Source organism: Balearica regulorum, chromosome 19, assembly GCF_011004875.1.
Source record: "Balearica regulorum gibbericeps isolate bBalReg1 chromosome 19, bBalReg1.pri, whole genome shotgun sequence".
Taxonomy (NCBI): domain Eukaryota; kingdom Metazoa; phylum Chordata; class Aves; order Gruiformes; family Gruidae; genus Balearica; species Balearica regulorum.
In genome coordinates, this window is record NC_046202.1 from 6,339,523 (window position 1) to 6,366,159 (window position 26,637).

General features: G+C 58.8%; 3 protein-coding genes across 4 annotated transcripts in view; all 3 read left to right on the top strand.

Annotated features, from left to right (window-relative positions):
- The first annotated feature begins 65 nt into the window (after nucleotides 1-65).
- Nucleotides 66-4,562, top strand: RILP (Rab interacting lysosomal protein). 2 transcript variants are annotated; one of them, XM_075771898.1, is made up of 8 exons: nucleotides 68-378; nucleotides 597-720; nucleotides 1,149-1,270; nucleotides 1,470-1,661; nucleotides 2,124-2,287; nucleotides 2,436-2,558; nucleotides 3,813-3,896; nucleotides 4,270-4,562. In XM_075771898.1, exons 1-8 carry the CDS (start codon nucleotides 124-126, stop codon nucleotides 4,424-4,426), a joined length of 1,221 nt encoding a protein of 406 aa, XP_075628013.1. In that variant the 5' UTR covers nucleotides 68-123; the 3' UTR covers nucleotides 4,427-4,562. The 2 variants fall into 2 exon arrangements, with proteins under 2 accessions (XP_075628014.1, XP_075628013.1); XM_075771899.1 differs by lacking the exons at nucleotides 3,813-3,896; nucleotides 4,270-4,562 and adding an exon at nucleotides 2,706-2,897 and having other exon boundaries at nucleotides 66-378.
- A 1,477-nt stretch (nucleotides 4,563-6,039) lies between these two features.
- On the top strand, nucleotides 6,040-12,638 carry SCARF1 (scavenger receptor class F member 1). Its single transcript, XM_075771567.1, has 11 exons — nucleotides 6,040-6,330; nucleotides 7,061-7,122; nucleotides 7,452-7,553; nucleotides 7,669-8,194; nucleotides 8,624-8,842; nucleotides 8,932-9,060; nucleotides 9,137-9,240; nucleotides 9,432-9,543; nucleotides 9,625-9,749; nucleotides 9,945-10,085; nucleotides 10,427-12,638. The coding sequence occupies exons 1-11, from the start codon at nucleotides 6,236-6,238 to the stop codon at nucleotides 11,422-11,424; spliced, it is 2,613 nt and encodes an 870-aa protein (XP_075627682.1). The 5' UTR covers nucleotides 6,040-6,235; the 3' UTR covers nucleotides 11,425-12,638.
- Nucleotides 12,639-15,404: 2,766 nt separating this feature from the next.
- Nucleotides 15,405-26,637, top strand: part of SLC43A2 (solute carrier family 43 member 2) — a 33,330-nt gene continuing 22,097 nt past the window's right edge. Inside the window, exons 1-3 of the mRNA XM_075771568.1 lie at nucleotides 15,405-15,511; nucleotides 17,581-17,777; nucleotides 25,767-25,956. Coding sequence (XP_075627683.1) covers nucleotides 17,618-17,777; nucleotides 25,767-25,956 — 350 coding nt within the window. The 5' untranslated portion in view covers nucleotides 15,405-15,511; nucleotides 17,581-17,617. The remainder of the gene's footprint in view (nucleotides 15,512-17,580; nucleotides 17,778-25,766; nucleotides 25,957-26,637) is intronic.

Genomic DNA, 26,637 nt, shown 5'->3' on the forward strand with positions numbered 1-26,637 from the left:
TTTTTACGAACGGGAGCGCTGCCGGTGAGATCCCGCCTCGGGAGGGGAGCGGCCCCGGACGGGGCGGGCCGGGGCCGGGGCAGGGCGGAGCGTGTGCGGGGCCTCGGGCGGCGGCGGCGGCGGATGGCGGAGCCGTGGCGGGGAGCGGAGCCGCTGTGGCGGACGCCGCCGGGCCGTTTGGCCCTGCCGCACGTTTACCGTATGGCGGGGGCGCTGGGCGCCGAGCTGCGCCGCCTCTCCGGCCGCTTCGGGCCCGAGGCCGTGGCCGGGCTGGTGCCGCCCGTCGTGCGGCTGCTGGAGCTGCTGGAGGCGCTGGTGGCCCCGGCGGGCGCCGAGGGGGAGGCGGCGGCACCGCCGGCCGGGCGGCAGGAGGCGGAGGTGAGCGGGGCGGGGGGGGGGGGCTCGTCCGACCCTTCTTCCTTCGGGGGTCCCCTCCGCGTGGCCCAGACCCGCGTTTGTCCTTGCGGGAGTCCCCGTGGGGACAGGACGGACCCGGCTGTCTCTCCGCCGCCCCCCCCCCCCGCTCCGGGGTGGCCCTGACCCGGCTGTCCCCGGTCCCCGGGGGTGGCCCTGACCCGGCTGTCCCCGTCCCCCAGGACCCGGAGCAGAGGCTGTGGGAGGCCGAGCACCGGGAGCGAGCCCTGCACGGCCGCCTGGCCCGCCTGGAGGAGCAGAACCGGCAGCTCCTGGGGCAGCTTGCGGAGAGCCAGTCCCAGGAAGGTGGGTGTCCCAGTGGGGTTTGGGGTCCCCTGATGCTACAGGGTGTCCCCGTGGGGAACGGCAGGCTGGGCGCAGGTCTGAACCTGCTCTCCGTGCTGCCCAGCCCTGGAGACCTGTCCTTCTGAGCAGCATAAGGGTTATCTTGTTCTGCAAGCCATAGGGACCCCAAACCCCCAGAGCACCCCCAAGCCCCCAGAAAGGTGTTGGAGGCAGACACAAGGTGTGGGCTGCTGTTGCCAGCACAACGATGTGTCAGGCACAGCCTACGGCTCTCAGCTCCCTATTTTCCGCTGTTCCTACTCTGCTATCTGCCAGGAACATTAGTTAGGCTTTGCCGAAGCACCGAAGAACCTCATAGCGTTGTGGGGTTGGGGGAGTCCTTGCGCCCCGGGGGCCACTAACGTCTGTCCGCCCGTGTCTGGGCTCAGATAGCACTGCGCGGAAGGAGCGGGAGGTGATGCTGCGGCTGAAGGAGGTGGTGGACAAGCAGAGGGATGAGCTTCGTGCCCAGGCTCACGAGATCGTCTGCAAGAGCCGAGACACAGAGGCGGTGAGTGCTTGGGAGCTTGCGGGTGTGGTGGGTGAAGGGCCTGGGGACCTGCTTTCATGTCACCTCGCCCTGGGGCTGTCACGGCTGGTGATCCTGCTGGGGCAGATGCCTTTCCCATGGCTCTGCCTGCGCTGATGTCCCTGGGTGGGGGCCCAGAGCTGCTGCTGTGCCTCACTCTCGGCTGCCCGGGGCCCTCCAGCTGCAGGAGCAACTGCATCGCTTCATGGCCATGAACGAGGACCTGCGTCACAAGGTGGCCGTGGTGCAGGCTCAGCTCAAGAGCGCTCTGGAGAAGAAGTCGGACCTGGAAGCTGCGATGCTGCAAACCCAGAAGGAAATGAGCAGGAGGAGCAGGACTGCCCCTGAGATCCAGCGGCCAAAGCCCAGCCCGGTGAGTCCGAGCCCGTGGCCCCGCTGCTACAGGGCATCGCTAACGCCGACCCGACCTTCCCAGCCCTGTGCGGGGCTCCTGGCACACCCGGACCCACCGGCTGCCAGCAGGACACGGCCGCTCGAGTGAGCCCCAGTCCTGAAAATTGAACAGTATGGTGTCTGCGATGCCGGTAACGCCTCCTCCATAAAAATTGGGATGGAGGCAGGAGTGAACGAGGCGAGATGACAGGAGGAAGAGCCGTGTGGGACTCGGAGGATGAGGAGGGTTTGCTGTGTGTGGTGATGGGTTGTGGGTGCTGGCAGAGCTGGGGACCCGCCGTGGTCCATGGAGGGCTGCAGCAGCTCCAGACTAGCAACACATACCTGAGACTTTTCCATCTCTGCCTGCACGTGGCACCCAGCCTTTGGGTCGGGGTTTGGAGTCTCTGCCTGCCTGCTGACTCTCTTTCTGTCCCTGCAGGAGGGAGCACTGTCACCCACGGAGGAGCCGCAGCACCAGGACACGGGCAGGAGCCCTGCTCACTGCTGCTTCTCCAGGGAAGAGCTGCAGCAGATCCTGCAAGAGCGGAATGAGCTCAAGACCAACCTGTTCTTGGTGCAGGAGGAGCTGGCTTATTACCAGCGGTGAGTCCTGCCGCGGTGCTGTGGGGCAGCGAGCCAGGTCCCTCCTGTCCCTGCAGCCACCCGTGGCCCATCAGAGGCTGCTCCTGGTGCCGTTGGGGCGGATTTCTTTGCCAGGGTCTCGGTTAACCAGCTGGCTACTTCTTGCCAGGGAGCTGCTAAATGAAGAGAGAGTTCCCAGCTTCTTCTTGGATGCGATGAAGTCGACTATCAAAAGACAGAGAAAAAAAATTAGAGCCAAAATGCTGGGAACGGCAGAGGAGTCGGCGAGCAGGTGAGTCCTGCTCACCAGGAGGGAGGACGGGGAGCCTCCCGTGCAGGGTGGATGCTGGCTGGCGGGCTCTGGCGTTTCCGTGTGGTGTGATGCCCTGGACGGGAACTCCCCCAGGCCGAGAGCTGCCTCCTCCCTGCCTCCTTCCAGAGATCAAAGGTGTAACGTCTGCACTGGATGTCTTGTTCTGGCTTAGCCCTGGGAGCGCTGCAGGGGCTGGGCTCTTCTCTGCTGCCACTCGCGCGTTGTCACCAGTCACACGTGGCCCGGCCAAACGCCGCTCGTCCCTGCGTGGATGTGGCAAAAGGGAGGCGAGGTGGTGGTGCTGGGGCCACCGGATGAGGCAGGCTGGTCCCTGCGCTCTGCGGTTGGAGGCTGTCCAGCAGAGAGCCTTTGAAGATGACAGTAGAGATGTTCTCTGGAGGCTCTGCAAGACGTTTCTCGGCAGCGTTGGCTCCAACAGACTTCTCACGATGGGGAGGGAAGGACCCTGCCGGGCACCAGCCCCAGCTCTGTGTGTCTGCCGGTGGTGGGGGGGTGAAGCCTGCACTAAAGCCGCCGTATGGCACAGGCGGAGCTGGATCTCACTGGCTTTTAGGGGCTTTAATAAAGGTCTGAAGGGGGCTGAGCTCTTCTGTGCTACTGAAACCTGCTGCTTGCTTGTGTCAGGGTCTCTGCTGGCAGTGGGGGGCCTGGGGGTGTTGGGTTCTGCCTGCTCGCCTCCCTGCCTGGCGAGGATAGCCGCTGCCGTACGAATGCTGCCATCTCTCGTGGGTCACCCTGCTCCCCTGCGAGGCCTGGCTGTCACCCGCCTTGGTGCCCGGCTGTCACCCGCCTCGCCCCGAGCCATGGCCGGTGGTTGCCGATTGTCAGGCCGTTCCCCTGGAGAAGCGTGCGCTTGCTGTGCGGGGTGAGATGCCGAAAGACTTTACTGCTGTGGCAACCGGGGACGCGCCATCCGCTAACCGAGCGCCGGGCGTCTGAAGCCGGGTCTGAAGAGCTTTGTGGCTGGAGGTCACCGAGCCGGGGCTGGGCTCGCCATGAAGCGCGGCTGTGTCTGGGGCACCAGCGTCGCCGCAGCTGGCTGTGGCTTTGTGGCAGGTCACAGCCCGACAGCGATTTGTGGGGACAGCAGCCACCTCCGCACGTGCTGCTCTGCGGGGGACGCTGCTTGGATCGGGGGGTGGGGAGCCCCGGGGTGGCTCGTGGTGAGCCTGTGACTCAGCACGGGTTTTTCCCCGCTCCTTTGTGCTGCAGCGATGAAGACGAGGGTTCCTGGCTCCCAGCTCGTGGCACAGACTGCGCAGATGCTCAGCCTCCCGAATCCAAAATTAGGAGCTTGTAAGTTTGCTCCCGTGCTCGGGTGCAGCTGGGGACGGGCGGCTCTGCCAGCGGAGAGGATTGGGGCTCGGCTGTGAACCCCGCGCCTGCTGAGCTTGGTGCCTGCCCTGCCGGGGCCGAGGGGGATGGAGCCGGGCTGCCCGGCGCGGGGCTGGCAGGGGTGCTGCTGCAGCGGGGGTCACTTGGTTCAGGGGGGATCCGCCTTGCCCTGGGTGGGCGCAGGCCTTGCTGCTGCCCCTGGGGTGCTGCACGCTCCCGGGGGGCTCGCAGCCGGGCAGTGTCCTGCTGCCACCAAACGCAGAGGGAGCTGGGATCTGGATGCTTCCCTGGGAAGGCTCTTCTCCCCCACGGCCGTTATCTGCTCTCTCTGCAGTTTTGGGCTGTGGTATCAGGGCAGCAGCAAAGACCCCCCCGCATCCAGCTGCTCCGGAGCCTGGGAAATCATCGACTCGCTGGACACGCAGCCGGAGCCGAAGGGAGAGAGCGAGCCGGCGGCCATCCCCTCCGACAGAGCCACGCCGCCCCTCTGACCCCACCTGAATGGGAGCTGGATCTGGCCTCACAGCAGCGCTTCCCGGCTCTTCTCCCGGTGTCTTCAGGAGCAGTATGGCAGCCTGGCCGCTTCCCCGTGCCGTGGTGACGGCGAAGCCGCAGCGTGGGCGGCCTTCCTGCAAACCCCCCCGACGCTCAGCCGCGGGGTGCCAGCCTGGCACGGGACGACTTGGCACCTCCGAGGGCATCTCTGCCCATCGGCCACCCTTTCGCTGTGTCCATGGCTTAACTACAGGGGTCTGGCACAGCCGTGCCCCCGCTCCCCACTTCATGCTCCTCAGCGCGGCGGGGGTCTGCACCCCCTTCCTGCTGCTGCACCCCAAAGGGCTCTTTCTGTCTGCTGGCGGCTCTTTCTGCCAAGCACCTCTGCTCGCAGCCCAGGGTCCCCTCACCGGATCCTGCCCTGCAGGGGTATTTCGCTTCACCCCTTTCCACTCATACCTCCCCCCATCCCTGCAATGTGAAGATCAGGTTGGGGGGCCCGGGCAGGCGGCTGGGTGCTGTCCCGGGGTCACCGCACGGCTGGGAGGGGCTGAGCACGCTGCACCGGGTGTCTGGGAGCAGTCAGGGTCAGCACCGCGAGTGCCACTCCTGCACTTTTCAGGTGTGGGGTGAGTCAGTTTTGTACTGGGACCTCTTCCTGCTACTACTGGGAACTCAGACTGGAACAATCCTCGTGTTCACGGGGGCGAGTTGGTCCTCTCGGGTCAGGTACTTTCTAGCTCTAGAACTGGAGTCGGAAATAAATCAGTCTCTTGTTTCTCCTCCGAGGTACCCGCTGCAGCCTCTGCTCTCTCCTTCCTCGGGCAGGGCCGGGCGATGCTGCCGGGCTTCGGTCGCTGCCTGCCGGGCTGGTGGGGCAGGAGGTGCAGCTTCAAATGCTCCGGCAACCTCTCGCCCTGCACCCAGGAGAACGGCAAGTGCGAACGCAAGGCTGGGTTTTGGGGGCCAGTGGCGCTGCGACTGCTTGCACGGCTCCAGCGCAGCCGTCGCTTTTCCTGTGCCGATGCAAAGGGCTGTGGCCGGCTGCGCTGTGCCAGACCCCGGAACCCCTTTCGGGGGGGTCAGCTGCGATGGGGAGTGGGGCTACAGGGGCTGCAGCACTGGGCGCGATGGAGTTAAGTCCTGCACGGTGGGGGGGAGCGGTGCGCTTCCAGCCCGGGGCCCCTCCGGCCAAGCCGACCTTGGGTAGGAAAAAGGTGTTTCCTGTGCATGTGCTGACACAAAGCTCCTGGGGAGACGGGGAGGTGGGACAGCAGCCAGCAGCGGCTCAAAGGCCGGCACGGGGCACACTGTGTCCCCACGGGGGACGTGGGGACCGCACCTTTCAGCCCCTGCCAGGGGCCGGCAGCGCCGTGGGGCAGATCACAGGGGTCGGGGCAGGGGGAGGCAGCGGATGCCTCGTGTTGGTTGGGGGGACGTTGGCTAAAACAGCTTTGGGGGTGATGGAAGATGGCACAGGGGGAGCGAAACGACCGCGGGTGAGATGTCTGGGTGGGTGCCAGCCCTTGCGCGGCTACACCGAGCTCCCAGACGCCCATTTCTGCTGCTGGGGTGGCAGCAAGGGCCAAAAATAACCGTGCGGTGGCATTCCCTGCCTCGCCTCTGCCGCACCTCCGGTGTCCGGATCGGAGCACCTCCTCCCGCATTTCCTCAGGAAGAAACCCAAGGCTGGCGGGAGGAAGAGGCCGCACCGCAGGAGGGACGGTACGGGACGGACGGGACAGACGGACGCTTGCGCAGGGCTGGGGAGCTGCTGGGAATTTGGGCCCTCGTGCCCCACCGCGATGGGGAGCGCCTGGCCCGTCCTCTGCCTCCAGCTGTGGCTGTGGGTGCAGAGCTCTGCCCAGGAGCTCGACCCCGATGGCAGGAACGTCTGCAGGTAGGTGCCACGGGGGTCCCTGCTTGAGCCTCTCCATCTCCTGGGGCCTCTCAGTAGCCCCACGGGGTCATCATCCATCTGTCCTTCCACGCGTCTGAGATCTGAGCCTGGCATCGTGTGGGTGCCGAGACTGGGGCGATGCTGGGGAGCGTGGTCAGGGCACACGCAGGTATTTGGGGCATCCGGACCCCTTCTCCAGGGGTTATTTCTCACGGGCCCCCAGCACACAGGGCGATGGGGGACGTGGGAGCGTTGGCAAAACTCTCATCATGCACCAGGCGGGAAATGTTGGTGTAGTAAACCCCAAAGGGCTTTTGAAACTGATGTCTCCTCTGCTTCACTGCTGTGTCATCTCTCCCGTTGGTCTCGCCGTCAGTGGCAGCGCCTTTGGTCGCCTTCGCTTCCGTGCCTTTGCTCTGAGTCACCGGCAAGGCTTTGAGCCACTCCCAGAGCATCGGGGACGCGGCGCGGGCTCCCCAGCGGCAGAGCCAGGCTGCCCCACCGCCCAGCCCCACCGCCCAGCCCCGCTGCCCGCTCGGGCTGCAGCCTCTTAAATTTCCTTCTATTTTGCTGGCTTCCTTCCGGAGCAATGTCCCCGGGGCCGTGCCGCTTCCCCGCCCGCCAGGCCCGCACTCACTTTGCCTTAGCCAAAGCTGTGAAGCCGCATGCAAACCCGTGCTGGGCCTGGCACCCCTCACCCCGGCTGACGGCCCCCCGGTGTCTCCCACAGGTTCCCCGCCGGCCCGGCGTGCTGCCCCGGCTGGAAGCAGGAAGGGCGGGAGTGCACGGCCGGTGAGTGATGGACGGCGATGAAGCCTAAAGTTCGGTCCCCGCGCTCGGCCGGATGGCTCCTCCGCAGCACTGGGTGTTGGGGGGAAGCCCTGCAGCTCTTCTTGAGCAGTGGCAGTGGGGTGCTGCACCGTGGGGACCCCCAAACGCCCACCAAGCGAGCTGCTAACGGTGCTGCGGCTCAGCCGGAGGGATAGAGCGCGAAGCGGGATGGCGGTTTCCCCGGGACGGCTGCTTCGGCAGGAGATGGCCGTGTGGTGGGTGGTCCGGCAACGGGGTGTGAGCCCGAGGGGGGCCATCACGCACTGACGTGCCTGCCCTGCCGCCGACAGCACTGTGCGAGGGGGAGGACGCCTGCGGGGTGGACGAGGTGTGCGTGAGACCCGGGGTTTGCCTCTGCAAACCCGGCTTCTTCGGAGCAGACTGCAGGTCCCGTGAGTATTTTCCCAGGGCTCAGCCCTCGCCATCCCCTTTGCCAGTCAGGATGCTCGGGGGGCTGCCGGGCTTCCCCGTCACCCCCCCACCCTCGCCGTCTCCTTCCCTTCGCAGGCTGTCCCAAGCAGTACTGGGGCCCTGACTGCAAGCGGAGCTGCCCGTGCCACCCCAACGGGACCTGCGACCCGGCGAGCGGGCTCTGCACCTGCGACCCCAACCACTGGGGACGGCTCTGCCAGTTCCCTTGCCAGTGCGGCCCCCACGGTCGCTGCGACCCCCTGACCGGCGCCTGCCGCTGCGAGCCGGGCTGGTGGGCGCATACCTGCAAGAAGCAATGTCAGTGCAACCCCGCCGGCTCCCACTGCGACCCGCTCACCGGCCACTGCCGCTGCCTGCCGGGCTGGTGGGGCAGGAGGTGCAGCTTCAAATGCTCCTGCAACCTCTCGCCCTGCACCCAGGAGAACGGCAAGTGCGAATGCAAGGCTGGGTTTTGGGGGCCGGCGTGCCAGTGGCGCTGCGACTGCTTGCACGGCTCCTGCAGCCCCCTCAGCGGGCACTGCAGCTGCAACCCCGGCTACCAGGGCAGGAGCTGCCGGGAGCCCTGCCCGGCGGGGAAATACGGGTCTCAGTGTGTGCACAGGTGAGCTGGGGGCAGCGGGGGGCTGGGGAGGGGGGGGATCCAGCGGGTTCCCAGGGGCCGCAGCCAGACCTTGGGGGGGAAAATAGTCGCGGTCGTGTCTGTCCCTTTGGCTGGGCAGGGGGACCTGGCCGAGCAGCACCGGCTGGATGCGGCATCAGGGTTGCCCCAAGAGAAACTCCCACAAACGCCAGCAGAAAGCACCGGTGCCATCCCAAAGTCTGGCTGTCCTCAATACCACTCGCCAGGGCGATAAAGCAGCATCTCTCCCCGCTTGCCTCCTGCCCTGCCGCTACCACAGTGCACTAAGTGCTATAGAGTATTTCCCCGGGATCCAAACTGATGCTGAATGTCGGTGTGGGGTGAAACCTGCGTTTTGGGGGGGGTGGGGGGGGTGTTAAGACCTCACCCCCCACCTACCCACCCCTGCAGCTGTGGGAGCTGCAAGCGCAGCCAGCCCTGCTCGCCTGTGGACGGCTTCTGCCTGGCCTGCCAGCCCGGCTGGAATGGGACCCTCTGCAAGGAGCCCTGCCTGCCCGGCTTCCACGGCGAGGACTGCCTCCAACCGTGTCCCCGCTGCCGGCGCGGGGAGGTCTGCGACCCAGAGACCGGGTCCTGCCCGAACTGCGAGCCCGGCTGGATGGGACCCAGGTACAGCCAGGACCAGGACCCCGGTCCTCGTTGGGGGGGTGCCTGCTCTGGGGTGCAGGGGGCTGATGCTTCGCTCTCTGTCTTGGCAGCTGCAACAGCTCCTGCCCCGCGGGCACCTTTGGCGATGGATGCCAGTTCCTCTGCCCCGAGTGCGTTGCGGGGAGCTGTGACCCCGCGTCGGGAGCGTGCATCTGCCAGGCGGGCTACTGGGGAGCCAGGTAATGCCGGGAGCAGGGCAGGGCTGGGGCCCCGCTCTCCCCGGGAGGCATTTCCCTCCTTTCCTCTCTCTTCCAGCTGCAACGACACCTGCCCGGAGGGGTATTTTGGAGTGAACTGTTCCTCACCCTGCCAGTGCTCCCGGGGGACCTGCCACCCCGTGGGGGGGGACTGCGTGTTGAGTAAGAGCAACCACAAATCTGCTTCTTGGCGCTGGGGACGGAGGTGCTGGGAGGTTGCGATACAGCCCGGTCCTGCCTGGTGCCTCGTGGCCCCTCTGCGGGTCACCGGCTCCTGTACTCTCCATCTGGGGTGGCTCTACAGGCTCGGCAGCTACGGGACACGCCGGACTCAACTCGTCTTCTGTGCACAGGTTTCAAGGACCACGGGGCTCTTGCAGCTGCCATCCTCGTCCCTCTCCTGCTGCTGCTGCTCTGCGTTGCCTGCTGCTGCTGCGGAGCCGGCCCAGCAGATGCCAGAGACAGGTATTTTTTTTTTTATATTTTGCAACCTTTGATGCAAAACCCCATCTCCCACGTCCCTTCATGCCCATCTCCCCCGTGCAGGGCAGCTGTGCCAGACGACGACGTGGTGGCCAGGATGAAGCACCACGTGCGGGGGGTGCTGGCGAACCTCAGCGCTATGATGCCCTGCTTTTCCCTGGGTGGCTATAAACTTCCCAAAGTCACAGGTAAAAAAAGCAGCACTGCCGAAAGCCCTTCCAAACTGTCACTCCCACCCCGTGCTCTCTGCATCGTCACCATTTGGGGGGGAACCTGCACCCGCCGCCTCGCCTCGCTGCATGTCTCAGGGCAGGCACTGCTCCTGCCCCAGCCCTGAGCACCCCGGGGTGTCCGAGCTCAGCTGGGTGTCTTCTCCTCCCCAGTTTCCCACCACGACACGGAAATCCCCTTCAACCCCAGCTTCATCGAGCCGCCGTCAGCCACGTGGGTCTCAGACAGCTCCTTCTCCTCCTCCTTCGAGACTGACAACGAGGGACCCGAGTATTCCGTCCCTCCCAGAGAAGGTGACGTCCATGGCTGCTCCTCCTCTCCCCGGCCACCCGCAGCCTTTCTGGGCTGCTCGGGGTCAATCCTGCCCCGTTACCGACCTTGGGTGTCCCAGGGACGGGTGCTGGGCACAGGCAGCAATTATTTTCATGCCCTTGTTTTCCTGTCTGCAAGGACACACCGGGGCCGTGCTTGGCCTCGTGTGATGGGCTGTGCCCGGTGTGGGCAGCCCCGGTTCACAACCTCTTCCCAGGAAAACACTCCCAGGGACGATCCTATTGCATCAGCCCCTGTCCCGATGTGTCCCTGGGCAGGGGGTAGCTGTGGCAGCCCTAACCCTCGCCCCTTTCTCCCACAGGTGTCCCGCTGCTGGGGGGGGCTGAGCTGCAGGGCGGGGGGTCCCCCCTCAGCGAGGCGCTCCCAGACCCGTCCGCCTTCAATTCCGAGGATGTCTCGCAGCCCTTCGCCATCCCTCGCACCTCCAGCATCGCCAAGGCCAAGCGGCCGTCTGTGTCCTTCGCCGAGGGGACGAAATTCGGGGCGGCGGAGACCCCCAGCCCCGGGCGGAAGCCCAAGACCCCGTGGGGCCCATCCAAGCTGTCCCCCCCTCCGGGGGACACGGCAGCTGAGTCCCCCACTGACCGGCCGGCCAGTGATTGCTACGAGAGCCCCGAGCCCCTTGGCAAGGGGGAGGAAAGCCACCGGCCATCGCCCCGGGCCACCCCGGGGGGACGCCGGCGGGTGGTCTCCGGCACCAGGCACGTGGCCCAAAGAGTGGAAGCTCTTGAAGCGGCTGCAAAATCCGGCAGCTGGGAGGCGAAGGGGAAGGAGCCCAGCGTCACCACCATCTACATGATGGTGGGAACGGCCGGGCAGGACCCCAAGGCAGAGGGGAGTAGTGAGGGACCAGTCCAGGCCGTGCTCAAGCGGCTGGGCAGTTTGCAGAGGGGCAAGTGGGCTGCAAAGGAGGAGCCCAAGGTGAAGAGGAGCGTCGAGGCCATCCAGAAACCCCCCCGCCGGGCCCTGGCGCAGCACAGAGACTCGCTGAATAGCTGCAGGCAGAGGGAGAGCATCCCGGAGGCTCCCGCCGAGCCGTCCCCTGGCAAGCACCAGCATCTCACTGGGAAGAGACAGTCCTTCCTTCTCTCCTCTCCCTCGCCGAAAAGCACCGGGGCTCAGGATGGGGCTGGCGATGCCGTGGAGAAGGGCAAAAGCCCTGATTTAGTCCTCAGCCTCAAAAGGAATGATGAGGCTGCCCCGGAGGAAGAGCCAAAATACGAGAACGTGACCAGCGGTAGTGCCAATTCATGCCCCGGCCCCGCTGAGGAGCCACCGGCCACCCCCACGGCCACCTGAGCCACCACCGCCTGGACTGGGCCAGCGGGAGCCCAGGAGCCCCTGGGAGCCGAGGTCCCCCTCCCAGCTGTGAACTGGAGACACATCGAGCCTCCCCGTTGACCCCCTCTCCTCCGTGCCGCCTCGCAGCCGGGGAGCCTCGCTGGCTGGCACAGCCGGTGGGACGGGTGATGCCAAGAGCCGTGGTGGTGGCAGCCCCACAGGGCTGCGATGCTTCAGGGCTATTTTCTGCCCCTCGCCACGTGCCCCATTTTGCGTCTGCCGCAGCCCGGAGGGACAGCGATGCTCTGGACGCAGCGGTGGCACCTCCTGGTCCCTGACACCACTGGGCTTGGGGACACACGTCCTCATAAACGGGACTGGGGCTGCTGGGGACTCTGCAGGGAAATGCACGGGCAGAAGCCGGTTTCACTCCATCAGCTTTCACCTTTCCCCATCCCAGCTCCCGTAACGCTGCTCGGAGCGTCTTGCTGTAAAGGTGCTTCTCACTGGAGGGGATTATTTTGTGGAGCTGGGCTGGGGAGGGATGATGGACTGTCACAAGCAGCTTCAGCGAAAATTCATTTTAGCTGCTTATCTCAAAGGGTATCTGGGTCTGCAGGGGTTCGTCTGCGTGGCTCTGGCTTTCCTGTCAGGCTCTGGCTGCTTTTGTTTCTCCATAGCTATGCACGTAGCATATGAAAAGGCTGGTGGCATGGCACGGGGTTTATCGACGGCCTTTTAAACTCTACGCGATACCAAGCTGCAATTGTGCAAGAGCAAACGTGGCAGCTGGGCCGTGACCATCAACCTGTGCACCCAGCGCCGTGCTGGCCCTGATAAGGACGAAAGCTGCACAGAAAATGGCATTTCTGCGGGTGCCCTAAGCTCCTGCCGTCTCCCACACCTCATTCCTGCCGCGGCATTGCATCGCTACGGGTGGCTGAGATGCAACGAATGTGGCGCAGCATCTCCAGCACAGCCAGAGGCCCTCGGGCAGCGCGGGCGAGTCGGGCACGAGGGCTCTGCCGCCCGTGCAAAACAGCTGAGATGCCCAAGAGGACTTGCAGCATGAACTGGTTTTAGATGTATCTAAGTGGTAGAAGTTTCTTGTATATTTTTTTCTCTTGTTTCACATGGCATGAAAGCCTCTGAACGAAAATTAAATGTTACCAAAGCCCTTCAGGAGCTGGGTTTCCCAGCCGCCCCCTGAATCAAAGACACAGCCAGAAATATTCTCCAAAGTGTGGAAATTGTCGGCAGCCTTAGGCTTTGGGTTTGGGATCGGTTGGGTTGTTTTTTTTTCATTTTCTGGTTCTGTTGAAGTAATTCTGAACTCTCGCGGAGCCGAGCCCAGAGCAGTGCTGGAGACCGGAGGGCAGAGGGAATGCGAGCGGGCTGCGAGGGGCCGGAGGCTGCATCTCACGCGTCACATCCAGCGCTCCACGTGAATCCTTCTGGTCCGACACTACAGAGTTGGGGTTTAGGGTTCGGGGTGTTTCAGAAAACAGAGTAGGGTTTTGCTTTTTCTCTTTTGCTGTTTGCGGGTGCTTCTCCGCAGTGCAAGGCACCGAATCCCCACGGTCCCACGTGGGTGAGGCTTCCAGTTCTGCAGAGAGCATGCAGCACTCCTTCCTTCACTGGTGTCACCCACTGTCATGATTATAACACCAAATATTCTGGTATAAAAATAAAAATGCTCATCCTGGCAAGACTTGAGCAGCAGCCTGGCCAGACCTCTGTTCTGCACAGCCTGGTTTTTGTTTTGATGCTATTTTATTACAGTAGCAGGGACAGCCCCACATTTTATTTATAAGCAGCCATTTTTTTCCTAATTGGTTGGATATTTTCAGCCTGTGAGCCGAGCAGTGCTGTGCCAGAAGTGAACGTCACGTGAGCCGGTTCACCCTGGGCACGGCATGTAAATAGCTGACAACAACCTGACAGCGTTTCCCGACGTTGAAACAAGCACCCAGCTTTCCGAAAACGGTGCTGCCGTTGCAAGAACCTTTCGTGTTCACGGGCAGGATACTTCCCCTGCTTGAAGATGAAGCATCTTCACCCTGTCTGGGCGGTGCAAGGAAAACGAGCGGTGAATTTTCAGCGCGTTGGCTGCCCGTGGACACGCCTGCAACGTGGTCGCGCTGGTGTCTCCTTGCTAGGGATGCTTCCGTCCGGCTTTGCTGCGGTTTTAATTCTGGATGCGGGAGGGCTGCGAGGCAGAGCTGGCAGGTGAGGGAGGGGTTAATGTCTTCCCGTGCTGGATCTCTGACTTTCCAAATCCGGCTGCAGTGGTTTGAAGCCAGCCGGTGGGAAGCGGTTCCTGTCCGTAAGCAGAGAGGCGTCCGTGCTCTCTGCTGGGCCAGCTCTGGGCCTCATGGAGGAAGGAACAGAGGCTCGAGCCACCCCCCACGGCCACGGGGGTCTGTCCCCCATCACCGCAGCCTTGTCCTCTCCCAAACTGTCCAAGCCTTGCCTTTGAAGAGGACCATGTCGTTTACCCCAGCGGCTCTGTCCCAGCCTGCTGAGGACCTCCCTGTGTGTCAGGGCAGGAGCTGTCACCTCCCTTCCAGCCTAAACTCATTCCCGGCCAGTTCCTATAAATGTGTCTTTGTGCCAGTGCCGTTCTCCAGCTTCACTTTGGTTTTTTTCCTCTCCATGATGTTTACTCGGTCCCCGGGTGTATTTATAGATGGCAGTGGATCACCTGATAGCTTCTTTTCTCCTTCTAGGAGAGGAAAACTGAGCGCCACGCCATGCTCTCGCTGTAGCAAAGGGTTCCCGTGTCCCCAGCCAGCCTCCTAGCCCTCCTCGTGCTCCTTCCCATCACAGTTCATGTTTCTTGGACACAGCGCCCGGGTCTGGCTGCTGAGGTCTCCCAGGGCCTCGTGCTGTCTCAGCCTTCCTCCACCTCTGCTCAAAACACAGCTCTGATCCAGACTGCCTTGTTTTTTTCAGGCTTTTTAAATATTTTTTGTTTTGTTTGTTTGCTTTGGCTTAAATCCCCTTTCCAGCTGTTGCAACATTTGACCCTTACCCCACAGCCAAGGTCGAGGAGTTTCCTCTTCCCACCCGCCGCAGCCTGCCCCTTTCTCAGGGATGCAGCGATGGGTGCACGTCCGTCTGTCCAGGCCCTCAGCTTCTGCTGAGCGACTCAGAGATATTTACCTACCTCCAGCGCTTTTTCCATCTCCTTCGGCCAAGATAAAATCCCCTCTAATGATTTCCAGGGATATGTGGCCACCTTCTCTGGCCCAGGACCTCGCTGATGAGTGATGGGTTTACGGCAGGACCAGAAATCCCGCAGAACGCTCTGAAAAATAATTCGACATAAAAAGAGGGCAGAGCTCTGGTGAGCTCAGATTCAAAGCCGCTCCTGCGGCTTGCAGTGATTTTACGTTTATTGCACGGAAAAGCTGGCTGCGCTCGTGGGCCGGGGTGTCGCCAGGGATCGTGTCCGTCCCCCCCGGGGGTGGTGGGGGGCAGTGGGACGGGTGGGCTTCGCAGGACCCATCCGGTGCCGGTAACCGTAGCGGATGAGAGAGAGAAGGCGGGTGCTGTTCCCGAAATGGCTCCGTGTGATCGGCTGGGGTTGTACGAGCAAAAGCCGTTCCGCGGTGAGCGCGGTGCGGTTCTCCCGGCTGCCGCCCGGGGCCGGCGGAGACCGGCCGCAACCGGCACCAAACCCCGCGGGGAATTTCTCGCTGTCCCCGCGGGGCCGCGCCGTGCCGGGAGGTGGAGCGGGCGGGCCGGGGGGGGGCCTCACCCCGGCATCACCTCCACCCGCCGCCGGCCCGTTTTCCTCCCTTTTCCCCTCGTTTTCCCTGGAAAGCGGCGAGTCCCGTCACCGCTCGGATGTCGCTGTCCCCGGCGCTGCGGGGGTGTGCGTGGGGGGTGTGTGGGGGTGTGTGGGGGTGTATGTGTGGGGGTGTGTGGGGGTGTATGTGTGGGGGTGTGTGCGCTCGTGTGTTTCACGGTCGCCGCAGAGGGCTCCCCGCTCCCGCTCTGCCCCGTGCCCAGCCCCGGAGCGCCGCCGCGGGCTCCGGCCGCGGAAACAACGGTTGTTGCATCCGAGGTGCGTGTGCCCGTCCCGGCCGGGAGAGCCCCGGTGTAGCCCGGGGCGGGGGGTACCGGGGGGGGGGGGGACCGGGGGGGGGGTACCGGGGGATACCGGGGGATACCGGGGGGGGGGTGCGCGGCCCGGCACGTGCCCCGGCGGCAGCGGAGGGCGCGGTCATTGGCCGGGGCGGTGACCAATCAGCGGCGCCGCCTGTTTGCTCCAGAGGGTGGATAAAAACCCCGAGTGGGATCGCGGCGGCGCGGAGCGGGGGTGCGGCGGCGGGTGAGTGGGTGCGGGAGGGGTGCTGCTGCTGCGGGGTGCGCCCCGTATTGGGGAAGGGGAGGCGGTGGCGGCTTTGCGTGGGGGGAGGTTTGCGTGGGGTGTGAGAGTGGGGTGTATGCGGGATGGGGTTTGCATCGGAGGGGGGTAGCAGGGTGAATGAGGGGGGGTTGTGGAGAGGGAGGGGGTGCGCTGGGGGTGAGCAGGGTGTATTGGGGGTCAGGAGGAGAGGGGGGTGTATAGGGGGGTTTGTGCGTGGGAGTGGCATGCATTGGGGGAAGATGGGGGATTGATGGGGAGAGCCGGGTGAGTGATTTGTGGGTAGGGAGTGGGGTGTGCTGGGGGATCGGTTGGGGAGGGAGGGAGTGGGGTGCAGCAGGGCTGTTTGGGAGAGCTGGGGGTGTGGGGAATGATGAGGGGAGTGCAGCATGCGTGGGGGTGGTGGTGGGTAGGGAGGGGGGTGTGTTGGGGAAGAATGGGGTGGGTGGTAGGGGAGAGAGCAGGCTGTGCCTCTCCACAGGGGATCTCTGTGCTGAGGAAGGATGTGTGGGGTTGGGGAGGGGGTGTGTGGGTGTAGGGATGAGGAAGAGGGGGTGGTGGAGGAAATGTGTTATGGGCTGTGCTGGGGGAGTGGGCCTGTGTGGTGGGTGGGTGTGGGGGGGGCACGGCTGCAGGCTGGCTTCCTGGGGTGGCGGGGGTCTCTGCACCAGCTGCTGTGGCTGGAGGGTGGCCCTGTCCTCCTGGCACCCTTGCAGGGAGCTGGGCCAGACTCCCCCACCCCAAAGCAGCCCAGGGCTGGGGTCTCTGCCCTGCAGAAAGCCCTGAGAAACTGTCTGGGGCTGTGGTGTGTAGCCAGCTGATTTCCCCATAGTGCCTGGTCAGGGCATGCTCTGGGCTGGGAAAAGGCTCAGCTTGTCTAAAATGGCCACCTGCCTTGTAACCCAGGGTTGGCCCTGGTGCTGTGTACCTCAGGGGTCCCTGGAGCAGCCCCTTGGCCAGCCGGGTCTGCTCCTGAACCTGCTGCTCACCCTTGTGGGCCCCAGGGACTGGGACAGGCAGAGCTGGAGATGGTTAATCTGGCCGCAGCATCTGTGGAGCAGCCCGGGGATGCCAGCGTGCTGAGGTGGAGCAGCATGTGCCATGGGCTGTCCTGGCTGTCTGCTCAGCTGCGATGGGGCAGGATGTGGCCCGCCTTGTCTGCCAGCTGGGTGATCTGGCAGTTAGCAAAAAGTGTTCCTTGACGAGCCATCTGTGGTATAAACTGTATATATAAGACCCATGGCACATATAGGACCTGTGCTCACCTTCCAGAGCAGATCTGTGCTCCTGCATGGGGCAGAGCAGACCTGGCAGGTCACTAGAGCCACCGCTACTGTGGGGCTGCCTCCCCAGTCCCAGCCTCTGCCTGCAAGCAGCTGGGAGATTGGGGTGCTGGCTGAAGCCCCCCACTCTGGCACGTGTTTCTTTGCTGCCTTACAAATGGGCTGCCTGCCCCGTACAGCTGATGGGGGAGTGGGCTCTGGGCAGTCGACAGCTGCTGCATTTTCATACCTGTTGCTCAGGAAGTGGAACAGAGTCCTTGAATGCTCCTCTGTCGCACGGTGTGTGCACTGAAGGGGCTGCTCCAAGGGCACCTGTGTTCCCCCATCCCTCCAGGTAACTCGGCAAGCTGGTTGGTACCTGCAAGAACGAGTTTTACGCCTGAGTGCCTTGCATTCAGCAGGCAGGTTTGCTTGTGTTCCCATGGAGAGTTCTTTTAAACCATCCTTTTTTGCACTCTGAGCAGTATGTGCTGTGTCTGTCAACTTACTCACTCAACAATGTTCTGTTCCCTGCAGGTTGAGAGTCTGAACAAGGCCATCTTCCCACGCAGCCATGGCACCCACGCTTGCTACCGCCCATCGCCGGCGCTGGTGGATGGCATTCACAGCCATCATTGAGAACCTGCTCTTTTCTGCTGTCCTGCTGGGCTGGGGCTCCCTCCTCATCATGCTGAAAGCAGAAGGGTTTTATTCCTACCTGTGCTACGACTTAGGTAAGGGTGCTCTGGAGACTTGTGTGAATAAGTTGCTGCTGAGGTTTGCTGGTGTGGTTCCCTGGCTTAGGGCGGTGTGGAACTGGATAGAGTAGGGCTGAGCTCTGGATCAGTCCTGGGGTAGAAGGAAGGGATGCGTGTTCCTTTCCAAAACCGATGGTGGTGTGGTTTAACCCGGCAGGCAGCAAAACCAACTAGACAGCGATTTGCTCACTTTACCACCTGCAGTGGGATGGGGGAGAGAATCAGAAGTAAAAAAGGTAAAACTTGTGGGTTGAGATAAAGTCAGTTTAATATGATAGAAAAGGAAGAGAATAATAAGAAAAGAATATGCAAAACAAGCGATGCACAGCACAATTGCTCACCACCTGCAGACCACCGATGCCCAGCTAGTTCCCACGCTGTGGCTCCAACCCCTGGCCAGCTTTCTCCAAGTTGTATACTGAGCATGACATCATATGGTATGGAATATCCATTTGGCCAGTTGGGGTCAGCTGTTCTGGCCGTGTCCCCTCCCAGGTTCTTGTGCACCCCCAGCCTCCTCGCTGGCGGGGTGGTGCGAGACACCAAAAATTCCTTGACTTGGTGTAAGCATTGGCTAGCATCAACCAAAATATCAGTGTGTTATCGACATTATTCTCCTCTTAAATCCAAAACACAGCACTGTACCTGCTACTAGGAAGACAATTAATTCTATCCCAGCCAAAACCAGGACAAATGGCATCCTTGTGATGGTGTAATGTGCCTGTAGTTGCTGTTGCTTTGCAGAGTGATTGGAAAAACCTTAAAGATTAGGCAAAGCTTTCCTGGAAAGCCTTTTCCACTTGGCCATGAGTTCTTCAGCATGGTGGCCTGGCTGATCTCTGCAAGGGAAGGCCTGATGGGTTCTGGAAGATGATGATTTGCAGGGAGGGTGTCCTGAGATTGTAGGAGCAAACTATCTGCCACACTTTTCCTTAGTGGTAGGAAAGAAAAGAGCATGAGTGAAAATGAGATTGGGGAAGTCCAGCACTGCTGTTGAGAAGCTGCAGAAGTAAATACTACTGATGTTTTGTTCTTCTTCCTCTTCAAACACCTGGGATGTGCTCAAACCAGGCTGTGTCTCTGAGGGCTTGAGATCCATCTTCTGGCGCAGCCAGAGGAAGCGGTTGGCTGTGTTGCAGACACAGCCTTGTAGGGAAGGAGGCAATCTTGTGGTGTGGGAAGGATAACCCTGGGAAAAACAACATGTAGGTGGACGTATATACCCCCAGCCTGGGCAGGGAGAGAATTGTGGTTTGGGGAGTCCCCGAGTGTGGTAATGGGGACAGCAGGGTTAAAAGGAACCTGAGGGTAAAGGTGTGGTATGGATTTGCAAAGCTGCTTTACTGACAGAAGGTTTGCATGTGCATAGATAAGGGAATAGTGGAGTGAAGAGAGGCAGGAGCTAGGTGTTTGGGCTCTCTCCAGAGATGTGTGATGCTGAATGAGATGAGAAGGTTGATCAGCCCATTCAGGGCTGGTGAGCGTGGAGATGGAGCAGGAAGCAGTAGGGGAAGAAAGAGGTGGAAATAAGAGCATGGACCCAGAGCTCTCAGTGCGTAACGGCTGAGAATAGTGGGGGAAATCTGGACAAAGTCCAAGCAAAAAGTGACTGTAAATAGTTGTGATGATATCTTATTTTTTTTCTCATTCACCAGCTGCTTGTTATGGTCTTCTCTTCTGCTTTGTGTGCCTGTGGGTGGCTGCCTCAGTCTTGCAGAGCCTGAGTTGGTGCACCTGGCAAACATGAATGAGTTTGAGTCTTCTACCAGCTGTAGCTTGGCTGCTTAATCTCCATCCTATGCTCCGCATGTAGTGTGATGCTTCCAAGTGTGTCTGTGCCACTTGGGTCTCCAGTAGCACTCTAGACTGTGAGGGAGAGTCCTCAGCAGCTGGAGACCGATTAGGACTTCTCTTCAAGGCTGCTCTGTTCTTGCCATGGTGACTTTGTCACAGGCCTGTGTAAGAGATCTCATTAAACCTATCAGGTGGAGACTTTCTGTCACCGAGATAAAACACATGAGAGTTGATAAGCAAATGCTGACTGTCTCTGAAAGCAGCCATTTTCCTATCTGCTTCCTGAGATGTGCCCTGCTGACAAAAGCCCTGCTTCGCTTGGGGCCCACCTCCTATTCTTTGCTTTGATTGCTTTCAGTTCATCTGCCTTTGCCCCAAATCAGCGAGATTCACCTTGGCTTCTCACCCATGTTTGCCAATCTGTGGTTTGTCTGGCTTTCTCCGTGGGAGTGCCCATGCCACAGACCGCAGGGAAGATGCAGATGTTTGGACAGTGGTGAAATTGCTGTCCTGGGGGCAATTTCTTCCTCCCAGGGACCAACCTGTGCCCTGAGGCAGGAGAACATAATCTCTGAAAAGAAATTTATGTAGTCAAATGTTCTCATTGTCCTCAAATATCTGGCCATCACTGCTGAACTCAGTGATGGCTTGTGATGAGCATCAAGGACCAGTTATGCCGGTTTCCTCATTCATCCATACTTACCTTCTGTTCTCTGTTTTTGTCCTCATTGTAATAATCTCGGTGACTTTGTTGGGAAGAGTCCTAGCTCTGAGTGTGGGGAGAGCAGAATCCCTCGCAGCTGCCCTGCAGTGGTCACTGAATGACCAGCACCAAGCTGAGTTTGACCTTTGCTGGGATTAGGGTGGCCCAGCAGTTGCCTTTCTGAGCATAACCTATTGAATTCTGCAGCCTGAGCGGATACTTGGCTGGAAGGTTGGTGCAAACAAATTGTAACTAGTAGCCTTTGGGCACTTGTTGTTTTTAATGCTGCTGTGTGCATGTAAGTATTGCAAAAAAAAAAAAAAAAAAGACTTTCCCTAATGAGCCAAAGGTTCTTGGCAGGGCTTTTCATTTGTCAGCAAAAGCTCTTGCACTTTGTGATGCCTTCAACAAAAGGGAAAACTAGACCTTGTCCCTCTGCAGGCTCTTCTCTGAAGGTAGCAGCAGCTGCCCAGAAAGTGACTACAATTCATGAAGGGCTCCTTGACTTTCTGTCAAATCACCCCCCTTTCCCTGTCTGCCATTGGCTTCTGGTATTGGATTTTACTCAGCCATTGCACAAACATGTGGGGTCTGCTGGACTCTGACTCGGTTGTGTGTGGGTGGAGAAGGACACCTAGTAAAAAAATCCACATCAAAATAACAAATATTTTTAAAACAATTGTGCAACGGGATTTGAGTAGGGGTTGTACCCGTTCTGGGCGGCAGGTTTGGCCACATCCTGAGAGGTATGCTTGAAATTTGCTGACAAGGAGTGCGGTAGTGGCACTTTGTTCCCATTTTAATTTTACTACACTACTGCATGGCCTTTAACCAACTGAAGCAGCATCTTTTATTTGGTACAAGTGCTGATTTTGCAGCCTTTATCAGGATTCGAGCCTTATCAGCTGTTGGGGAGCTTGATCTGTTCAGGGTCTTGCGTTGCTGCGATGTTACTGGGATTGGGAAGCTCAAGGCTTGGGTCTTTGAGACATGTTTAAAAAAAAAAAATCTTGAACTTGATAATCTGTTCACAAAGAGCAGAGATAGGGACCCAGCTGGACAGAGGGCCTTCCTCTAAGTCAGGTCTGCAGAAAACCCAAATGACGATAAGCTAATTCACTTACGGCAGGTTGACACACTTTAACACAGGTGTAGGAGGAAGGCGCTGCCTTACAGCTCTTTGTTCGTATTTATTTGGGGTCTGTGGTGGGCAACTTGCAGTCTGAAGGTCCCTTCCAAGCTCTTAAGATGTGACAACGGCTTGTGGAAAGGCTGTGCACACGACTATGTGTACAGAAAAAGAATAAATATGCTAAATGTTCACTTTCTACAGGAAACACGCTGTGCTGGTTAGCAGCTGTCAGTGGTATCGGAGAGCCGCACGAGAAGGTGCTGATCCTGAGCGAGAATTGCTGCAAAATGAAACCACAGCTGGGGAGAGAGTGGGAGTTTAACTGGAGACTCTGCCTCAGTTATATGAGGTTTTTTAGCTGGGTGCCCAGAGAGGGAGTCCTGGACATGTAAGTGGATGGTCAGGCAGGGAGGGAAACCCAAATAAATTGCATTTGCAGTGGTATAAAGCAAGAACATCTCCTCCCAGTTCCCAGAAGTATGACACCATCCTGAAAAGAGAAAACATGTTCTTATGTGGGCAGACTGCAGATCAGTTGTTTGCACATGTCTTTCACTGTGATTTTTATTTTTTTTAACCAATGCTCCCAGACTCTTTGGCCCTGATTTGTTTTTTTGTTTGTTCTCCTCTCTTTTTAATTAAGAAAAAAAAAAAGAGGAAGGTGAAGGTGTGCAGTCTGTGTCCCATAGAGCTATTGCCAGGGTGGCTGGGGGGGTGTCTTGCCTACTTTCACTCACTCTGATCCATGAAACAAGATGAAAGGAAACCTCCTCTCTGCTGTCTGAGATGGCAGTCACTCTTGAAAAAGCCAGACTTGTTCCTCTGGTAACGTGGTGTGTGCCTGGGATTTGAAGAGGTCAGTAAAGAGTAGTTAATAATTGACCCTCTCATGAAACCTACAGCACTTAATTTGGGAGAAAGGATGACTTTAAATGTTCCAGTAACAGCCTGAACAAATCCCAGCGATGAGCTTGACATAAATGATTACCGAGGCAGCCTTCCTCTCACCTAAGCTGTCATTCTTTAAATAGTAACTTGAACTACTAATTGGGCAGTAGAAATCCTGCTGCTTCTAGGGGGAGCGCTGTAAAAATAGGCAGAATGTTCTTGTAATTGCTGATAAAGACTTGCAGCTTCTTCTAGCTTGACGGTGAGACAGCGGTGAGCATACAAGGACTGAGCCTGTGCTGCTCGCTCACCTGGGTGGCACTCTTGCATGTCAGACCTGGCATGCTTGTATGCAGGTGGACTTGGCAGGAGAATTTGGGGAGGGCATCACTGTTGGCACAGAGACAGCCCTTCCCCAAAGCACTGTTGCAGATGGAGCCAGGCACGTAGGAGATTTTTCCCCGGCAGTGTGACGTGCACTGATCTGGAACAGGATCTGAGCTGTGATTGAGGGAGACTGCTGTTTGCTGTAACCAGGTGCATTAGGTAGGTGAGTAGTTAGGCAGGTTCTCTGCCCATTAATCTCCTCCTAGCTGCATGTCATATGCTGCCCCTCACTCTCCTGTGCTGATGACCTGCTGGCACATGAATCTCCGCTCCCCACTGAGACAGCTCTCGGCTGGAGCTCACACATCTGCAGCACTTCCAAAATGTTCTGTTTATGGAGGTGGCTCAAAGGATCAGAGGACATCAGGGTGCGAAAGGCTGCTTGAAGCATTTCCATTATGCCTCAGTGCATCTTCTCTTGTTGCTTAGGGGCCACTTCTATTTTCACAAACATTTTGTATTTCCACATAGCACTGTTGCCTGGCCCCTCCTTGGAGCAGCTGTAAGCAAGGTGGTTGGTACAAGCAGGGACTGAAGTTTAGTGCCCTGTTCCCAGCCTTCCTGGCTGCAGCGAGTCTTCGGAGAGGGCCAAGTTTCCTTGCTTTTTCTGAGCTGTCCTCTTCGCCTCCCAGTGTTGCCAGCCATCCTGCATGCCATCAGAGGGTCCGTTAGCAAGTGTATGCTGTGGGAGCTCCTTGGGGTCACGTCATAACTGTACAGGTCACTAAACCAACAGTAATTCATCTACTCCAGCTTTAAATGTTCAATATTTCTGTTTTGAGATCTCTTCGCGAGGAGGGCTGACAGGCTCTTTAACACGTGCAGCCAGAAGTTAGAAGGTCACTGCACTGTCTGTGTCCCTCCACCCTTCTTCCACTCCACAGCTGAGCTGTCTCTGTAGAGTGCTGACACAGGGAAACCACTACTACTTTGTCACTTTTCCCCCCCCCCCCCTTGTTTAACTTCTCACCCACATCTGTTTCCTATGAATTTATCTTTGTGGAGAGCCCAAATTACCTATCTAACTTGCTTCATGCGGATGGTTTTGTAGGTGATCTCTCTCTCTCTCTATTCCCCCTTTAATATTGATGCTGTGGGTGAAGCTGTGCGCCTATGCCTGCCTCGTGAAGATACTGTTAGAAGTCAGCGTTTAAGATCCTGGGACACGGCAAGAGGAGATTGTGAGGGAAAGATGGATGAAAAAGATTGAGATATGGTGTGAAAACTGCAGAGAGTCTCCCAAGTCTGTCCAGGACTGATTTCTAAGGATGTGACTTGAGAGCCTCGGGCTGGAGTGCTGCTGTCCTGGCAGAGGGGATGCTGATTGGGGCTATCTCTCCTTACTCTGGCTATCCATGACTAGCAGGGCAAGAGAAGGGGCAGATCAAGTTATCAATTGGGAGCACATGGCAAAGAGAAGGAACAAACAGTTATCACTGCCCATGGGTGGTTTGAGACCATCTTAGTAAAGGTGTTGGTGAGAGCAATGTAAGTGGAGAGGAATGCCATGTGCCTTCCCTGCAGTGCTGGGAGGGGACAGAGGAAGGTTTGCAGGCAGCTCCTAAGCTTCAGATATCAGCGTCCGAATTCCTGCTAATACCTGATGTCTGGAAGGTGGAGCGTGATTTGTTTGCAAAGGACACAAAGCTGGGAGGGTTGTTTTGGCCATCTGGGAGAACCAGGGTGAAACCAGTAACTGTTCTGGTGTCAACGCTTGGGCAGAGCTGCAAGGCAGGGCTGTGTTATTTCCAGAGACAGAGAGGGCAAGAGAAGCCAAGTGGATCTCCTCCATGAGCCACCCCAAGCAGCAAATGTGAAGTCACTTGTATGTGAGGGATTCCTGCTAATTACCTATCTAACTTGCTTCATGCGGATGGTTTTGTAGGTGATCTCTCTCTCTATTCCCCCTTTAATATTGAACTTTGTCAGATCAATTACTAAATATGGAGGAGAGCATTTTATGTCACTGGCTTGCAGCAGCAGCAAGAAAGCAAGTGCTTTGTCATACCAGCAAAGGTTACTTATAAGTCAGATAAGCGCTGGGAGAAGGAGAGGTGGAGTGCACTAAAGCTCTGGATTAATGAAAGTCTAATGGCACATGTGCTCACTTGAGTTGTAAGCTACCTTAGGACAGGCTTGTAACAGGAGCAGAATTGAAGTAAGGTAGTAAAACTGCTGCTGCAAAGAAAAGGGAACTTCTCTTTTTTTTTTTTTTTTAAATTGTCCTGTTTCTGGGGTTCTGTTCAGTGTGGGAGTTTGCATGCGGAGTTCCTCATGTAAGGGCAAGAACAGAAAGCTGGAAATATAATTGATCTGTATGGCCTAAACCCACTTGGAAATTATAGAAAATGCTAATTATGGGGCAGAAGTTAAAGATTGCATGAATCCGTTAACAAACGGAGAAGGCAGGTGAGCTGTCAGCCCTCCTGGGAACAGGGTAGTTAAATCCAGGAAGGATTTTTCAGAGCCAGGGCAGTCGAGAAGCAGGGTGGCTGCTGCAAATCCATCCTCATCCTGGTGCCCGCAGTGAGGATCGGAAGCTTGTCGTTTGAGCAGGTTGTCGCTCTGTGCCAGGCCTTGTCAGCCCAGAGTCTGGACCCGAAATAACTGATTTGGCTGCAGTTATCGCTTCCAGTTTAGTTAGGGACAAGATCCGTGAGAACATGCCAGTTGTGGATGAGGAGGACCTTATTTTTGTATTAGTCCCTTCAGGTTCTGCTGGGTTTAGTCCCCTGTAATTGCCAGGGCCTTGCTGTATAGTTGGTTTTTTTTAATAAATTAATGAATATCTGTCCTGCTGCTGCTTGGGATACTTGTCCCCTGGGTGCCTGCACACCCTTTTCCTGCTCCCATCTGAGCTCATCAGGTTTCCCTTGTCCTTCTGCTGCTCTTCTTTCCCTTCTCCATTTCTCGCTGATTATAATACAAAATGCGGTGCGGAGGGCGTACGCCTGGTGTGATGTGGCACCCTGTGTGTGAGGCTTTTCTCTTCCCTCCTTCCTGCAACGATGCAACCCCATCCTAACACACTGCAATGACAATCCTCTGTCATCCTGTGTAGGAAATGCCACCGGCAGCCCTAAAGAAGAGAACAGCACAGCTTCAGAGCTCAAATGGCCTTCCTGCAACGCCCAGGATGAAATGCTGAACTTGGCCTTCACCATTGGGTCCTTCCTGCTCAGTGCGATCACGCTGCCCCTGGGAATTGTCATGGACAAGTACGGCCCTCGCAAGCTGCGGCTGCTTGGCAGGTTGGTGTGCCGGGCTCCCTGGGCGGGCTGAGGGGTGAATTCACGCGTTGTCTGGGGCAGATGGGTGCTGTGCTTCTTGGAGGTCCCTGCAACCTTGGGAACTGTACGAGGAACGGGGCTGGGAGCTGCTGGCCGTGCAGAGGGCACTGGAGCAGCTCTGGGATAATTTCAGCCAGCACAGTGAATTGCTCCATACGGGAAGGGCCTGGGACTCCATGTCCACACTTCAGAACTCTCCGGTGTTGCTCTCTGCTCCCTGGCCAGATGCAGCCTGGAGGAAGAGTCGTTTGTGAGTCACAGAGGGTAGCTTTTTCCTTGAGCTGGGAGCAATGTCCTGAGAGGCATAAACCCAAGATATTACATCATCGTTTGCAAGCTGGGGAGTTAACTCGGGGATAAGCATGTCCTGCCTGCCTTTTCTAGGACCCTTCTCTGCCATGTGGTGTATGTTGCTTTCTGACTCAAATGGCAAGGTCGTTAGCTGCTTCTGTCATGGCATGTAGGGATTAATGACTTCTTGGGCACAGTGGACCCCACTCTGCTGAATTTTAATGCGCTGAACTGTACCAGAAACCAAACTGGCCCGTAGGCAGAGTGGGAAAAACGGGGAAGTCTCTGACTCAGACCCTACCAGAGAGGAGCAGGTAAAGCAGCGAGTGCTGGGGCCACAGCTGGGTCTGG